The 14,396-nt window shown below is 33.0% G+C and overlaps 1 protein-coding gene across 1 annotated transcript in view; it reads right to left on the bottom strand.

Moving 5' to 3' along the window:
* BMP5 (bone morphogenetic protein 5) overlaps nt 1-14,396 on the bottom strand; it is a 117,719-nt gene that overhangs the window by 31,566 nt on the left and 71,757 nt on the right. Inside the window, exon 3 of the mRNA XM_007186952.3 lies at nt 6,744-6,892. Within this exon, the coding sequence (XP_007187014.2) occupies nt 6,744-6,892 (149 nt within the window). The remainder of the gene's footprint in view (nt 1-6,743; nt 6,893-14,396) is intronic.

Below are 14,396 nucleotides of genomic sequence, written 5' to 3'. Positions count from 1 at the left end.
TTGTTTGAAACCAATTGTCAGCACCATAAATTCAGCAACAGGGAGCCATATGGTTTTATGAACAAAAAAGACTTAATTGCTTTTAAAGATAAAGTTCAGATAAGGGAAGAGAATATTATCAAATCTCAAAATATTTAAGAGGTCCTCTGATAAGTGGACATAATTCAACTTTTTGAACTGAGATACATAATAATGAGAAACTGTAGTCAAAACAGCAGGACAAAAAGAAAAATATCACCCTTGATCTCTGAATTTCTTCTGCTACTTATTAGCACTATGTCAGCTGATATTCAGATTAACCAACCACATAGATCATTTGACCCTTGAGACAGATAAATAGTCATCTGACAACACAAGGGCTTAATTTGGAAAATTTTCCCCTGAGTTAAAAAAGACTGTATTGGGGAATCTAAGGATAACACAACAAACTTATTTAATCAGATACTTGCATTGAAAAGTAGCAGATTCCAGGACTTACTAAATTTAAGCAGATATCACATTAAGAGCTCCTCATCTCTCTCAGACAAAGATGTTCACATTTAATAAAAGTAAAAGAATATCAATTTAGTAACTCACATATTAATTTAATATATAATGACATGAGGACTTTAGATTATAGAATAGATTTTTCTAATTAGGAGTATATATTCTGTAATTCAAAAGGTGTCATGGAACTTTTGAAAAATCTGATTTAAGACAGTATATTTAAAAGATATCACAGGATATTGAAGTTTTGGAGAAAAATTTATCAGTGCTTTAAATTACTCTTCACATAATAAGGAACAATAGAAATAAGCAACAATTCAAGGTTGTAGAAAAAGAAAACCTAATCCCATTTCTTATTAATGTAGGTGTGACAATTGTCAATTTGCAGGAATGAGCCCAAAAATTCCAAGTGGAAGGGTAGAGAACATGGCGAAACCTTGGGTAATAAAAGTTTTAAAATACTTTCAGTTTAATTGTACTCATAACTAAAGTTAAGACCTTTTTTTTATAATTTGAATAATAATGTTGGTGAAAATAAAAGAGGATGAAATTGTTGGTGCTTTTAGAAAAGTTCTGAAATATCAATATATTTATGTACATATATAATTTCTAAAAATGGAATAGAGAAAACTTTTGTGTACTAACAATCAAAAAAAATTAAAAAGCTATAACTTTATCCCTTTACAATGTCTGGGAAATATAGCTGCTAACCAACATGGGCTATAACCTGAGGAGGCAAAAATTACAAGGGTTTGTTTCCTTGACTTTCAAAGAGGTCTTCTATGATGTTTTTCCAATCAATTCATAGAGTATCTTCATTTTCTGATTTTTTTAATGGGAAATATAACTTATGTAGTGGGGATTTTATGCAATTTGCTAAAAAAGTTAGCACAACATATATTAGGAGTTCTTGGGTCCCACTCTTTAACAAAGATGATCAATGTTTTTTTAACCATGTTTTCTATGAGCATTAAACTACTGCTTGTAAGAAGCCATGTTGATGTGTAACGTTTGCTAATAGGTTTACGAAGCCAAATGATAGTTTTTTACACTGAGGCATCTCTGGGCTGAACATTTTTTCTGATGGTTATGTACGCCAGCCTTTAATCAATTATCCTCGTATATTACCCTATAAGAAGGGTCGTTTCCCTTATATTCATTGATGCAGTTAGTTATCCCCCAAATAACCATGTCATTTTTTTCTAAGAATAAAGTTGTTGGGCCTCAAGAAAACTACCATATTAAGTACTAATAATTTGATATTCTCCAGTGCCTATGAAGACCTAGCCAATATAAGCAATCAATTGATCATGACACATCTCTGAATGTTCATTTCTGTTGGCTTCATACCCTAGATCAGATGTATTTAAAAGCTTCCTACCAATAATCATTTCATCAACCAAAGTTATTAGACTTGCGCCTAATAACGTAACTATCTATACACTATGCTTCCAACTCAAGATTTAAGAACATATATCAATAATCTTACCTCTCTCCAGAGGATTATCATTTGTGAATTTATCTAAAGTCTTATTAAATCATCTGTAAAATCTCCACAATTAAAGAATGGATCCTAATTTAAGGAGTACCATGTAGAGTAAGTCTCTGTGCATTTTCTCGTCCAGTTCAACCCAAACACCTTTATTCCTGTCTCATCATGTTCCGGGTACTATTGCTTAATATAGTCTCACATGGTCCTTGGAAGGTAGTTACCATTACACTCATTTAATTAACTCTATGGCTAAAATGTAAAATATTTTGTCAGAGCCAAGATGTGAATCTAGTTTTCCTAACGATTTTTTCTTAAAATTTCTATTTCCAGAATGGAGCGATCGATTCTATTTCTTTATTCTCTTTATTTAAATTAAGTATCAAAACCTTAAACTCTAAGTTCTAACAATAACTATAAATTTCTTTATATTATATTTAAGTATTAATGATAATGAATTTAACTTGATAGCTTCATACCTCTGAAATCATTTTTTTTTCTTGATTTGGCTACAAAATTTAGTGAAACTTTGAAATCTCTGACTTTAAATCTGAATTTTTACCTTGATACGCTTGGAAATTATGCCACAACTTTGTCCAAAGAAAAATGGATTTTAGAGTCTTATTAAAAAAGAACTTTATACTGTTTCTTGGACATTGAACAATACTCTGACAAAACAACATTTTGATGACTTGAATACAAATGAATCAGAAACATACGGATTGAATTTTCCTTGACATATAAGCGGGTTTGAATAGAAAGGAAAAAGTCATTGGCAAAATTTACTCTGAGTATTGCCAAACCTAAAATGTCTGAAAACATAGGGTTTTTAAAAAGACATTCTAATGATCCCAAAAATACTATCTTTGTTTTTCCATCTCTAAATTATTCTATAAACCCAAATTTGAAAAAAATGAATTAATTTACTTGGAAGGTTTAAACTATATAAAGCATCAAACAATGGAAAATTACACTGTTTGGGGAGAAAACCCAAGTCTTAAAAGCTAGATTAAATTGCTATCTGGGTAATAAATTCTGTGTATGTATGTATATATATATATATATATATATATATATATATATATATATATAGGACATATATATATAGGACATATATATATAGGATATACATATATATAGGATATGATACCAATTACCGTAGTTTTATTAACAATTTTAATAAGTATCTAACAAGCCAGGTAATTAATGTATGTTTATAATTTAGGGAACTGAACATCTTAGATTATAAAAGACCTAAATCTACTCATTTGCTGCTAAAAAAAGAGTACCTATTTTATCATAGAGGGTTATTAACCACCATGAGGGAGTGTTAGAAAATTCTGAAACTGATTTAGCACAATTGGATACAACCACTTGTATGGAATTTCTAGATTTTGCCATTAAGAAGCAGCAATGTTTCCTTTCCATTTGCTTGCTCATACGTTTGCTTTATTTAGCTGAAGCAGACATTTGGAACTCAGAGAATTATCTATTCTGCATGAAGAAAAATTGATAGAATATCCTTAAACTCTCCTGCCAAATCCATGGCAGTTCACTTATCAAATTTCTAAAAAGAATATTTTAAAACTGATGTACTTTCCACAGGTCCTCTGAGGAATCATGATGCTACTTTTGATTTCAACAGCCTTTTGATTTCCAAAATATATTTAGATCTCTTAGCTATTTTTCCTTTGTGGAAGCAGGATAAACAAAATTTAGTAATCTATATCATTGACTTTCTCCTCACCTTATGATTGAAACAATTTTAATTACTGTACTGTGGTTTGTGGTATAAAATTCTCCTGTGTTACACCAAATTGGTTTGGTTAATAATCACCCCAAATTTACAGTTTGGAAGGTCTTCTTAAGAGTAACATGTTCATATATGTAAAAAAGATAAACAACAAGGTCCTGCTGTATAGCACAGGGAACTATATTCTATATCCTGTAATAAACCATAATGGAAAAGAATATGAAAAAGTATATATATATATATATATATATATATAACTGAATCACTTTACTGAACACCAGAAACTAACACAACACTGTAAATCCACTATCAATTAAAAAAAAAAAAAAAAAAGAGTAACATGTTCAATGACAGGTGGTCCGTAAGAGTCTTTTAAGTCACAAACTCATTCAACAATCATTCAAAACATGTTTTTAATACCTACAACCTGCATGGTACCAAGTACCAAGGGTTCCACTGTGAACCAGAAATACACATCCATGACCTTATGAAACGGATATTCATTCAAATACGTAATCATGAAAGTGTTACTCTGATTGATTAAAGCAGCAAGTCTAGTTCTTTAATGACCTGTGGTCAAGTTACAAGAATATACACATAAATTAGATGTCATGTGCCTTCCATGATTTGTCTCCAAATCACTTTCCTAATAGCATCTGCAATCATATTTATACATGAAAGCTGTTCGAGCCAAATCTGGACTGCTGAATGTTATAGACAACACCATGCCTTTTTGCCATTCTATGTATTTACTCACATTGTTTCCTCATCCAGGAGCTACCTCTCTCCTCCATTCTCACCACCACACCCTCTCCTTCCTCATCTTCATTTCTTGAAATCTTACCCAGCTGACCTAGCCCAGAAGTCACCTGGACCACAGTTCTTTGGCTCCGTTTGGACTTAATCATCTCCTTACATTTCCTATAGCGTCTTGATTGTATCACTATTTTTAGGATTTAGGGCACTTTAGTCTTTCTTAAGTAGCTATATGTGTCTGTCTCCCAGGTCATTGTCTCCTTAACACTTTGTCTTGCATGAATAGGCACTCGAAGATTTTATGTCGAACAAATGAATAAACGAATAATAGTCAACAAATGAATTTGAAAGGAGACTTTGCTGAGTTTCATTTTTTCACGACTTCCAATTACTTTTGCTGAGAAGTAAACATATTCAGATTCCATTGTTGCAAATAAAAGGTGGTCTGTCTGCTCTGGCTTAAATACAAAAGGCCAGCTTGTCTAGCATATTTAATCATTTTAATATTTTCGTATGAAACAATATTAAAGAACCAAAGAAGAGCAACAAAAGGCTGTGTATCTCAAACCTAACTTTTAAAAAAAGAATTTGGAAACCTTTGAAAGAAGTGAAATGTTAGTTTATTTTAGGCTCCAAAAAATCACATAAATAATATGTCATTTAAAGTAAAATTACCCCTAAAATATAAGAAAAATCAATCAAAGGAAAAGGATAAACAACATATAAAGTAGTTCTCAGAGAGAAAAGGATGAATGGAAAGCAAGATAGAACTAAATAGTATAGGGTCCTCCAATTTCTTCCCCTAGATACATCTTCCTGATCTTTAAAAGACTGTAGCTCGAATTTGCTCACTGTTCTACACTCAGAGTCCATTGGACTCTTAGTGTGTAGTGAAGTGCATTCAATAATATTATGTGCTGACTACCTCATGCCTCACTCAACTGCAAGCCTCGTGAAGCCATCTCTGTACTTGCTCACTATTTTATCTCCAGCATCAAGCCAAGCACACAGCACATCGCTACTCAGTGAGCATTTGTGAGCATTTGTGAGCATAAGAATAACATCTGGAGCTTCTCAAAAAAGATTTCCTATAGACCTGTGGACTAAGAATGACAACTGCCATATCAGTAAACAAAGGATGTTTCAACCAACAAGCCATCACACTACAGCCACCCCAACGGTGAGCCCTGAGAGAAGTTGGGGTGGAAACAGGATGCCCGACATCAAACCATCAGCCACTGCAGCTGCCCCCTGATGGTACACCCTGAGGAGACTCAGGATGAGAAAGCACATGATACTGACCCAGACAGCTGAGATGCATATCAAAGGAATGATTTCAATAAGCCCAGACTCTCTCATCTTCCCATACATAAATTTCTTAACTTGAGATGCCTGTTTTTCTTTAATTAACAATAATCTTTTTATGTTCTGACTACCTGATCTTTGTTGCAAAAACTCCTGTATATCCTGGCTCCTCCTCCACCTCTTTGGAGCTGTCCCTTAGAGTTATCTGAGAGGCTGTGTCCTGGGCTTAAGTCCCCAGTTTTGTCCACCAAGTAAAACATAACTCTCAACTTTTGGTTGTGCTTTTTTTTTTTTTTTTTTTCAGTCAACAGATCTCTCCCAGAAGTGATTCTGGAGCTGTTGTCTTTGACCAAATATTACAATATGTTAAGACCTAACTCAGTATCGTTTTTTGCAGTTTTTTATGACTCTTTTGCTCCATTCCCATCCTCCTCTGTATTATGGTAGGTCCTTTGTCTGTTTCCCTATCATCTGTTTTGATATATATTTCTTTTTATAAGTCAGGTTTTTGAGATATACTTTGAATATGGTAATATCCATTCTTCTTTAGTGTACAGTTCTATACATTTTTACAGATTATATAGTTGTGTAACCACCACAAAATCAAGACATAGATCCATAGCATTTTATACATCGATTTCTTTTGGTATTGTTATATCACAGTAGTTCTACTTGTTTGCATACAGGTCTTCAACACAAGGCTAAAAACTGCAAGAGCAGGAACAGAACTTAATTCTTTACCCCCCACACCCACTGCAGAGCCTGACAATAAACGTGTGTTTGGTAATGTGTTTATAAGTAAATTAACTAATCAATATATTGTCCTATCTTATAGAATGCACCACTTTGCACATTGTGTGTATAAAATATACATTGGTTAAATCCCACAAAAAGCTGTAACTCTCAATGTGTCCAAACCAGAACTCCCCCAAATTTATGAAATTCAGTGCTTACCATCTCCTGTTTCTGCACAGAGTTGTAAGCCCAAATTGTTCTGTGGATTAATCACCCAATGATTGCTGGTCACAGTGATATCAAAGACAAGCCAACCCACATCTAGAGCTTGGGCCTTTCTTGTGTCTAACAAGAACAGATCCGCATCCCTAAAAGAAGAAAGAGAACAACAGCAAAAAAGAGTTACAGGTTTGAATGAAGATCATCATTTCCTACACTTAAGTGAAAACACTACAAAAGCACTCTTACAATAACAGGAGTTCATTAAAGAATAAGAGGAACAAAGGACTCAAGTGATGAGTAATAACATACAGAACCTTTTATTGCTGGAATCCCAGCCCAAACCTGGTGCAGATTAGGAATATCTGACAGCAATTTCCATTTGCCTGCTCTTCACTGTCAAGTTTCCTTTACAAAGGGATTTAGTGGTCTTGGTTTGGTCCCTGATAATCAGTATTTTCCCAAACCATTACCTATAAGTAGCAGTACATTGGCAAGTACACAAGCAAGGGTTAAAGTGAAAAGAGACAGAAGTGAAAGTAGCTGCTCCAGTCTGCATGGATGTGGATTCTCCAAGGAGATGGAGGGCAGGCAGGCTGTGATGCAAGCCTCTGTTTTAGAGGGAGTTTTCCTTTTGTTTCCCTCTTTCATTATACTTTTTTCCATTTTTATTACATATATTTTTCATTTTTATTTCATTTTCTATTTTTATTATATAATTAATTATTTTATGGATCCCAGAGACCAAGAGAGGGTCACCAAGTATACCATTGGATTAAGGGAGAAATCCCATAGATTGAGCTATGGCTCTTCCCTGACTCACTTTAACACTTTCTTTGCACACAAGTCCCCTGGGCACAGTAGTACCTATGCATATAAACTTGTGTGTTTTAGGATAATCTCCACAGTGTTACTGTTATTGACATTTATCAATCTTAACTTTAGTATTAAATTTACAAATGTATGAGTATTTGTCAAACTATAATGAATTATTTTATTTATTATATCCTTACTACAGGCAGCTTCTGAGCTAAGTGCTACATCTTTTTGATGTTTAGTCTTTATTTTAACTTGTTTTATTGAAGTATAGTTGATTTACAGTGTTGTGTTAATTTCTGCTGTACAGCAACATGATTCAGTTATACATATATGTATACACATCCTTTTTCATATTCTTTTCCTTTATGGTTTATCATAGGATATTGAATATAGTTCCCTGTGCTATACAGTAGGACTTTGTTGTTTATCCATTCTATATATAATAGTTTGCATCTGCTAATCCCAAACTCCCAATCCATTCCCCCCACACACTCCTCTCCCTTGGCAACCACAGGTCTGTTCTCTATGTGACATTTAATCTTTACAATAGATTTTTATATTGATGAAATTAAGGCTCAGATAGGTTGATGGTAAAAACAATGGAACTCCATCAAAGTAGAATAGAAATACACTATTATGCAGTTTATGACTGTGCTGAATCTGACAGCATATTATTCATATGAGGAAGATCAGAGCTATGTCATAATAAGCTATGTTAAATACTATTCTACTTTATTTTCCATCTATCTGTATCTTAGAAGTCACCTTAAAGGTGGCTTACAAAATGTAAAAAACTAATTTTGAATAAAATCAAATCATGCATATTTATTATTTTCTTAGAAAAAAATCTATAATTGAAAACTGAACTATAACAGAAGTAAAGAATCTCAGTCAATATTTTAGACGGTACCTCTCCATTTCTTTACTTAAACTTGATTTATACCATTCTTCCATTAACCTAGAGAACTTAAAATTAATGTTTTATGATCAATTATATTGTCCAGCTACCATACACCAAAATATGCAGCTTTAATTCTCCTTCACAATTTTAATCATAGTGATTACCAAAGAAGGGTTACAGACACTTTTTCACATCCAATACAGGAATCAGTTTGAGTCACTGCAGACATACGACAGGCATATACTACAATTCAATGAAAAGATTAATTCATTCCCACTTGAATTTTAAGGACCCATTATTTTCACAGTGTGATGGAATGTAAATCAAATTCTCCCTCTTCCTCCAAAATTGGAAAACCTACCAAATAAACAGAATCTAAGAAAATATGGATTATTCTTAAATTTTTGAAATATTTTAAAAATGTCTTTGAGACTGTAATCTTGGAAGTAACTTAATCACGTTATTAGCTTCTTAAACAGAAGAAGGATTCACCTTGTAGCTTGGAAAATACGCAAGTGTTACCCTGCTTTCAAAGCCTGCTTTCATTTGAAATATGGTAAAGATGTTCTAATAAACTGTGCAAAGTATAAAATGCCATCCCTTGGTGTGATATAGATAAACATTTGAAAAACAAAAAAGAACAAAGAGGTAAATTCTGAGAGCAATTTCAACCAGTTAACAAATATCTTTATGTAGTTATTTAGGTGTATTTTCTATTATTTTTAAATTGTGCTACTTTTCCAGAAAAAAAAATTCTCTAACTCTTCATATTCAAGTCTCAACACTGTTAAGCATGTCTATGAGGAAAATAGTTTCAGTTTTAATGAATATATTTAGAAAAAGCATCAGCCAACAGACCCAAGCAAACCCTAAATACCTGAATTTCAGTGATGCAAATCTAATTCATTGGAAGGTAAACCTAGGCCAATAGTATGATTTGAAAAAATCCATATATTTCTAGTTCACCTCTGAAAAGTTATGAATGATCAGTTGTCTTCATAAGCTTCATGTATTCCTATTCTTGAGCCAAACTATTTTATTTTTGATCATTAACTTCTATTCTTTAATTTCTCCTCTTTCCTTTTGTGTAAAGAGCTCTTCTGCATTACCTACAGACAAGAGAATATGCTTTAGGAGAGTCAAGTCTGTTTATTTATTTATTTATTTTTAAAATTTATTTTTTGGCTGTGTTGGGTTTTTTTGCTGTGTGCGGGCTTTCTCTAGTTGGGACGAACAGGGTCTACTCTTCGTTGAGGTGCGTGGGCTTCTCATTTCAGTGGCTTCTCTTGTTGTGGAGCACAGGCTCTAGGCACGCGGGCTTCAGTAGTCGCAGCACACAGGCTCAGTAGTTGCGGCACGTGGGCCCTCGGGCACAGAGGCTTCAGTAGTTTTGGCACGTGGGTTTATGGCTCACGAGCTCTAGAGCGCAGGCTCAGTAGTTGTGGCTCACGGGCTTAGTTACTCCATAGTATGTGGAATTTTCCCGGACCAGGGATTGAACCCATGTCCCCTGCATTGGCAGGTGGATTCTTAACCACTGTGCCACTAGGGAAGTCCTCAAGTCCATTTTTAATAAGCACAATTGTAATAATTTTGTAATTTTCACTCATGTAGCAACTTTCATAACAGCATCTTAAAAATAAATTCCTATCCATTCTGTAGAAATTGAGACGTGATTTCTTTGGAAGTATAAAATTATTCCACTAAAGAAGAACACTTATCTCCCTGGAAATAGAATATACTAAATATATCCTATAAGCAGTATAAAATAAACTTGTTAAAGTTGCCTTGCCTTATCACTTTTACCTTTTTTTTAAGAAATTCTTACAACTTCTAATAAAAGAAAATTTAAAATATTAATGCATTTAAAAGGAATGCAGTACAAAGAAAATATATATGTAGAAAAATATATTCATTTGTAGCAGAAATAAATCCATAATATAATTATTTTATATTATGTACAATTACAGTAATGAAACTAAAATTAAAATCTGCATTCTAGTAAAGGAAATAAAGTCCACCTACATGGATGTATGCAAGCATTTCAGAATGTTACTGTGTTAGTATCCTAAGGCTGCCATAACAAAGTACCGGAGCCTGAGTGGCTGAAACAGTAGAAATTTATTGTCTCACAGTTCTGGAGGCTGGATGTCCAAACTCAAGGTGTTGGCAGGGTTGGTTCTTTTGAGGGCTGTGATGGAAGAATCTCGTTGGCTTGTAGATGGCTGTTTCCTCCCTGCAACTTCATATCACCTTCCCTATATGTACATCACTGCATCCAAATTTTACATTTTTATAAGGACACCAGTCATATTGGATTAAGACTCACCCTCATTTTAATTGAGTTACCTCATTAAAGACTCTGTTTCCAAATAAGATCACATTCTGAGATACTGGAGGCCAGGACTTCAATATATGGATAGGGGACAGAGGGGAACATGGTTCAACCCATAATACTATTTAAAAAAAATTTTTTAAGGCAAGAATAATCCTGGATGTGAACATTCTGTGTTTATAGATATTATAGCAATTATCCACATTGAAATGTTTTGAAAAACTAATACATGAAAGTCAATTTATATTGATCAAAATAACTCATAATGATGAAAATTTGTATTTTTCTTTTTCAGGTAGAATTTGAACCTTTGTCTTGAGTATGATATAGATCAGCATAATAATTTCTCATACAGTTTAATGAAGCTATCATGCAGTTGTTAAATACAGAGTCATATTGAACAGATAAAGGATTTGCATCACACAGATTTATTGGATATGAAATATATAGATATACTGAATATAATTAATCACAGGTGAAAAATAATATGTAGATATGTAGCTACAGTTAGAGTTCAATACAAATACATGTGAGCATATCTTACTTCAATCATGACCAGAGGTTTAAACATGTGTTTTCATGGGAAATTGGTGGGGTTGAAGATACTGCTTTGCAAGGGTGCTTTTTATTTTACTGAGAGAGGAAAGGGTTTTGTATACATGCCTTGGGAGCCTCAAAATACCAAAAGGGTAGGAACTTCACTAAAGACTGAGCAGCAGTAGCCAAATTCAGCAAAATTTGTGTTATCATCATTCTTACCACTCATCTGAAAATAAAGAGTCTTACATATCTAAGACTATGACACTGGAAGAAATAAAGTGTATTGTAATAAAATAAACTAGAATTTGGGGAGCAGACAGAGCTTGAACAATAAAGGAATTCCTCAGCCTCTGTTTTCCCATGCCTAAAAGATAGTATGATAATCACTGCCTTAAGAGATTTTGTGATGACCAAATGTAATATAATCTGAAGATCTATCTGGAAGAGAGGAAATTATAGTTGAATCTTTACCTAGTTTGTCAGACATTTTTCCCAGAAATAGAACATACAATCCTAAAGTTTGTACAGAACCACAAAGACCCCGAATAACCAAAGCAATCTGGAGAAAGAAGAACAAAACTAGAGGCATCACACTTACAAAGTTATACTAATCAAAACAATTTGATATTGGCACAGAAACAGACACATAGATCAATGGAGCAGTATAAAGAGCCAAGAAATAAACCCACGTATATGGGTTAATTAATTTACAATGAAAGAACCAAGAATATACAATGTGGAAAGACAGTCTCTTCAATAAAGTGTTGGGAAAACTGGACAGCCATATGCAAAAGAATGAAACAGGACTGCTATCTTACACCATACACAACCTTAACTTAAAATGAATTAAAGACTTGAATGTAAAACCTGAAACCATAAAACTCCTAGAAGAAAACATAGTCAGTAAGCTCCTTGATATTGGTCTTTGCAATGATTTTTTTTTTTGGCTCTGACACCAAAAGCAAAAGTGACAAAAGCAAAAATAAACAAGTGGGGCAACATCAAATTAAAAAGCTTTTGCACAGCAAAGTAAACCATCAACAAAATGAAAAAGCAACCTATGGAATGGAAGAAAATATTTGCAAATCATATATCTGATAAAGAGTTAATATCCAAAATATATAAAGAACTTATACAACTCAATAGCAAAAAAAAAAAAAAAAAAATCTATTTAAAAATGGGCAGAAGACATACAGATGGACAAGTACATGAAAAGATGCTGAACATCACTAATCATCAGGGAAATACAAATCAAAACCACAATGAGATATAACTTCATACCTGTTAGAATATCTATTATGTATTAAAAAGACAAGAAATAACAGGTGTTGGTGAGGATGTAGAGGAAAAGGAACACTTGTGCACTGTTGGTGGGAAGGTAAGTTGGTGCAGTCACTACAGAAAACAGTATGGAGGCTCCTCAAAAAATTGAAAAAAAAAAACAACAACAACAACAACTATCATTTGGACCAGTAATTCTGGTTATTTATTGAAGAAAATGAAAACACTAACTCAAAAAGATGCACACATCCCTATGTTCATTGCAATATTATTTACAAAGCCAAGATATGGAGACAACCTAAGTGTCCATCAACAGATGAATGGGTACAGAAAATGTGGCATACACACACACACACACACACACACACACACACACACAATGGAATATTATTCTGCCATAAAAAAGAATGAAATCTTGTCATTTGTGACATGAATGGACCTTGAGGGCATTATAATAATTGAAATAAGTCAGATGGAGAAAGACAAACACTAGCACTTATATGTGGAATCTAAAACAAAACAAAACAACAAACAAACAAACAAAAGCCCAAGCTCATAGATACAGAGAACAGATTAGTGGTTACCAGAGGCAGGGGGTGGGAGTGAAAGAAATGGGTGAAATAGGTCCAGAGGTGTAAACTTCCAGTTATAAAACAAGTAAGTCATGGGGCTGTAATGTACAGCATGGTAAATGTCTGTAATTAATAATACTGTATTACATATTTTGAAAGTTGCTGAGAGAGTAGGTCTGTAAAGTTCTAATTACAAGAAAGAAAATTTCTAACTAGGTATGGTGACAGAAGTTAACTGCAGTGATCATTTTACAACATATGCAGATATTGGATCATTATATTGTATACCTGAAACTAATATAAATGTATATGTCAATTATGCTTCAATAAAAAATACTTAAAAACGAACTAACAACAACAAAAAAATGTGTGAATTAGTGCTTTTGGTAACATAATATTTCTGATGACAGCATTATACACAGACTCAAAAATTGCTACTTTAAAACAACATAGATGAATGTGAAGATGATGAACTTTGTAATATCGTGATATATGATTCAAAATATGGCTATAGTGATGATGTCAAACATGCATGTGAAAAGTTTGAAAAAAGTCTCTACATATATATTTTCAAAGTGAAACAAGGAATAAGACTACATTAATGAAATTTTATATAACATGATTAAAATATGTAAAAATAATTATATTAATAAATGATTGTATCTTTTTACTATTTAACTGCTACTATTATATTCATTATATATCTATGTCTATAAACACATCCAATTATATAAATATTCATTTTCCTCCTCTAATTTCTTTGATCTTTAACTTGAGTAAACCAAATATTTTTATACAATCGTATCATATTCTTCTTCATGATCCTTCTTATAATCTGGTACACAAGCATGCCTAGTAGCATACTATGCATGTGGTTTTGGATGCTTGAAATGTTAACTCCTTCTACTTTCTACATAGCTGAATAATGGATTTAATGAAGTGTTCTCATTATAAGCCCCAAATACAAATTATAACCATTTATGTCTGATGTGAATATCAGCTAGCCTGGGAGTCCACCTCTGAAAGTGAACAAAATAAATCACTGAATACTAGAATTAAATGGGATATAAATTATGTAACCAAACTGTTATTTGATTGATGAGAAAACTTAAAGAGAAATCAACTTATTTCCCATGGTCACTCACCCAGTTGGGAGACCAGAACCCAGGTTTCTATATTCCATTTTCAGAACACTTTCCCTTATA

Source organism: Balaenoptera acutorostrata, chromosome 10 (genome assembly GCF_949987535.1).
Source record: "Balaenoptera acutorostrata chromosome 10, mBalAcu1.1, whole genome shotgun sequence".
In the NCBI taxonomy this organism is placed as follows: Eukaryota; Metazoa; Chordata; class Mammalia; order Artiodactyla; family Balaenopteridae; genus Balaenoptera; species Balaenoptera acutorostrata.
Note: the sequence above shows the minus strand (reverse complement) of the source record. Positions and strands in the feature narration are given on the sequence as shown.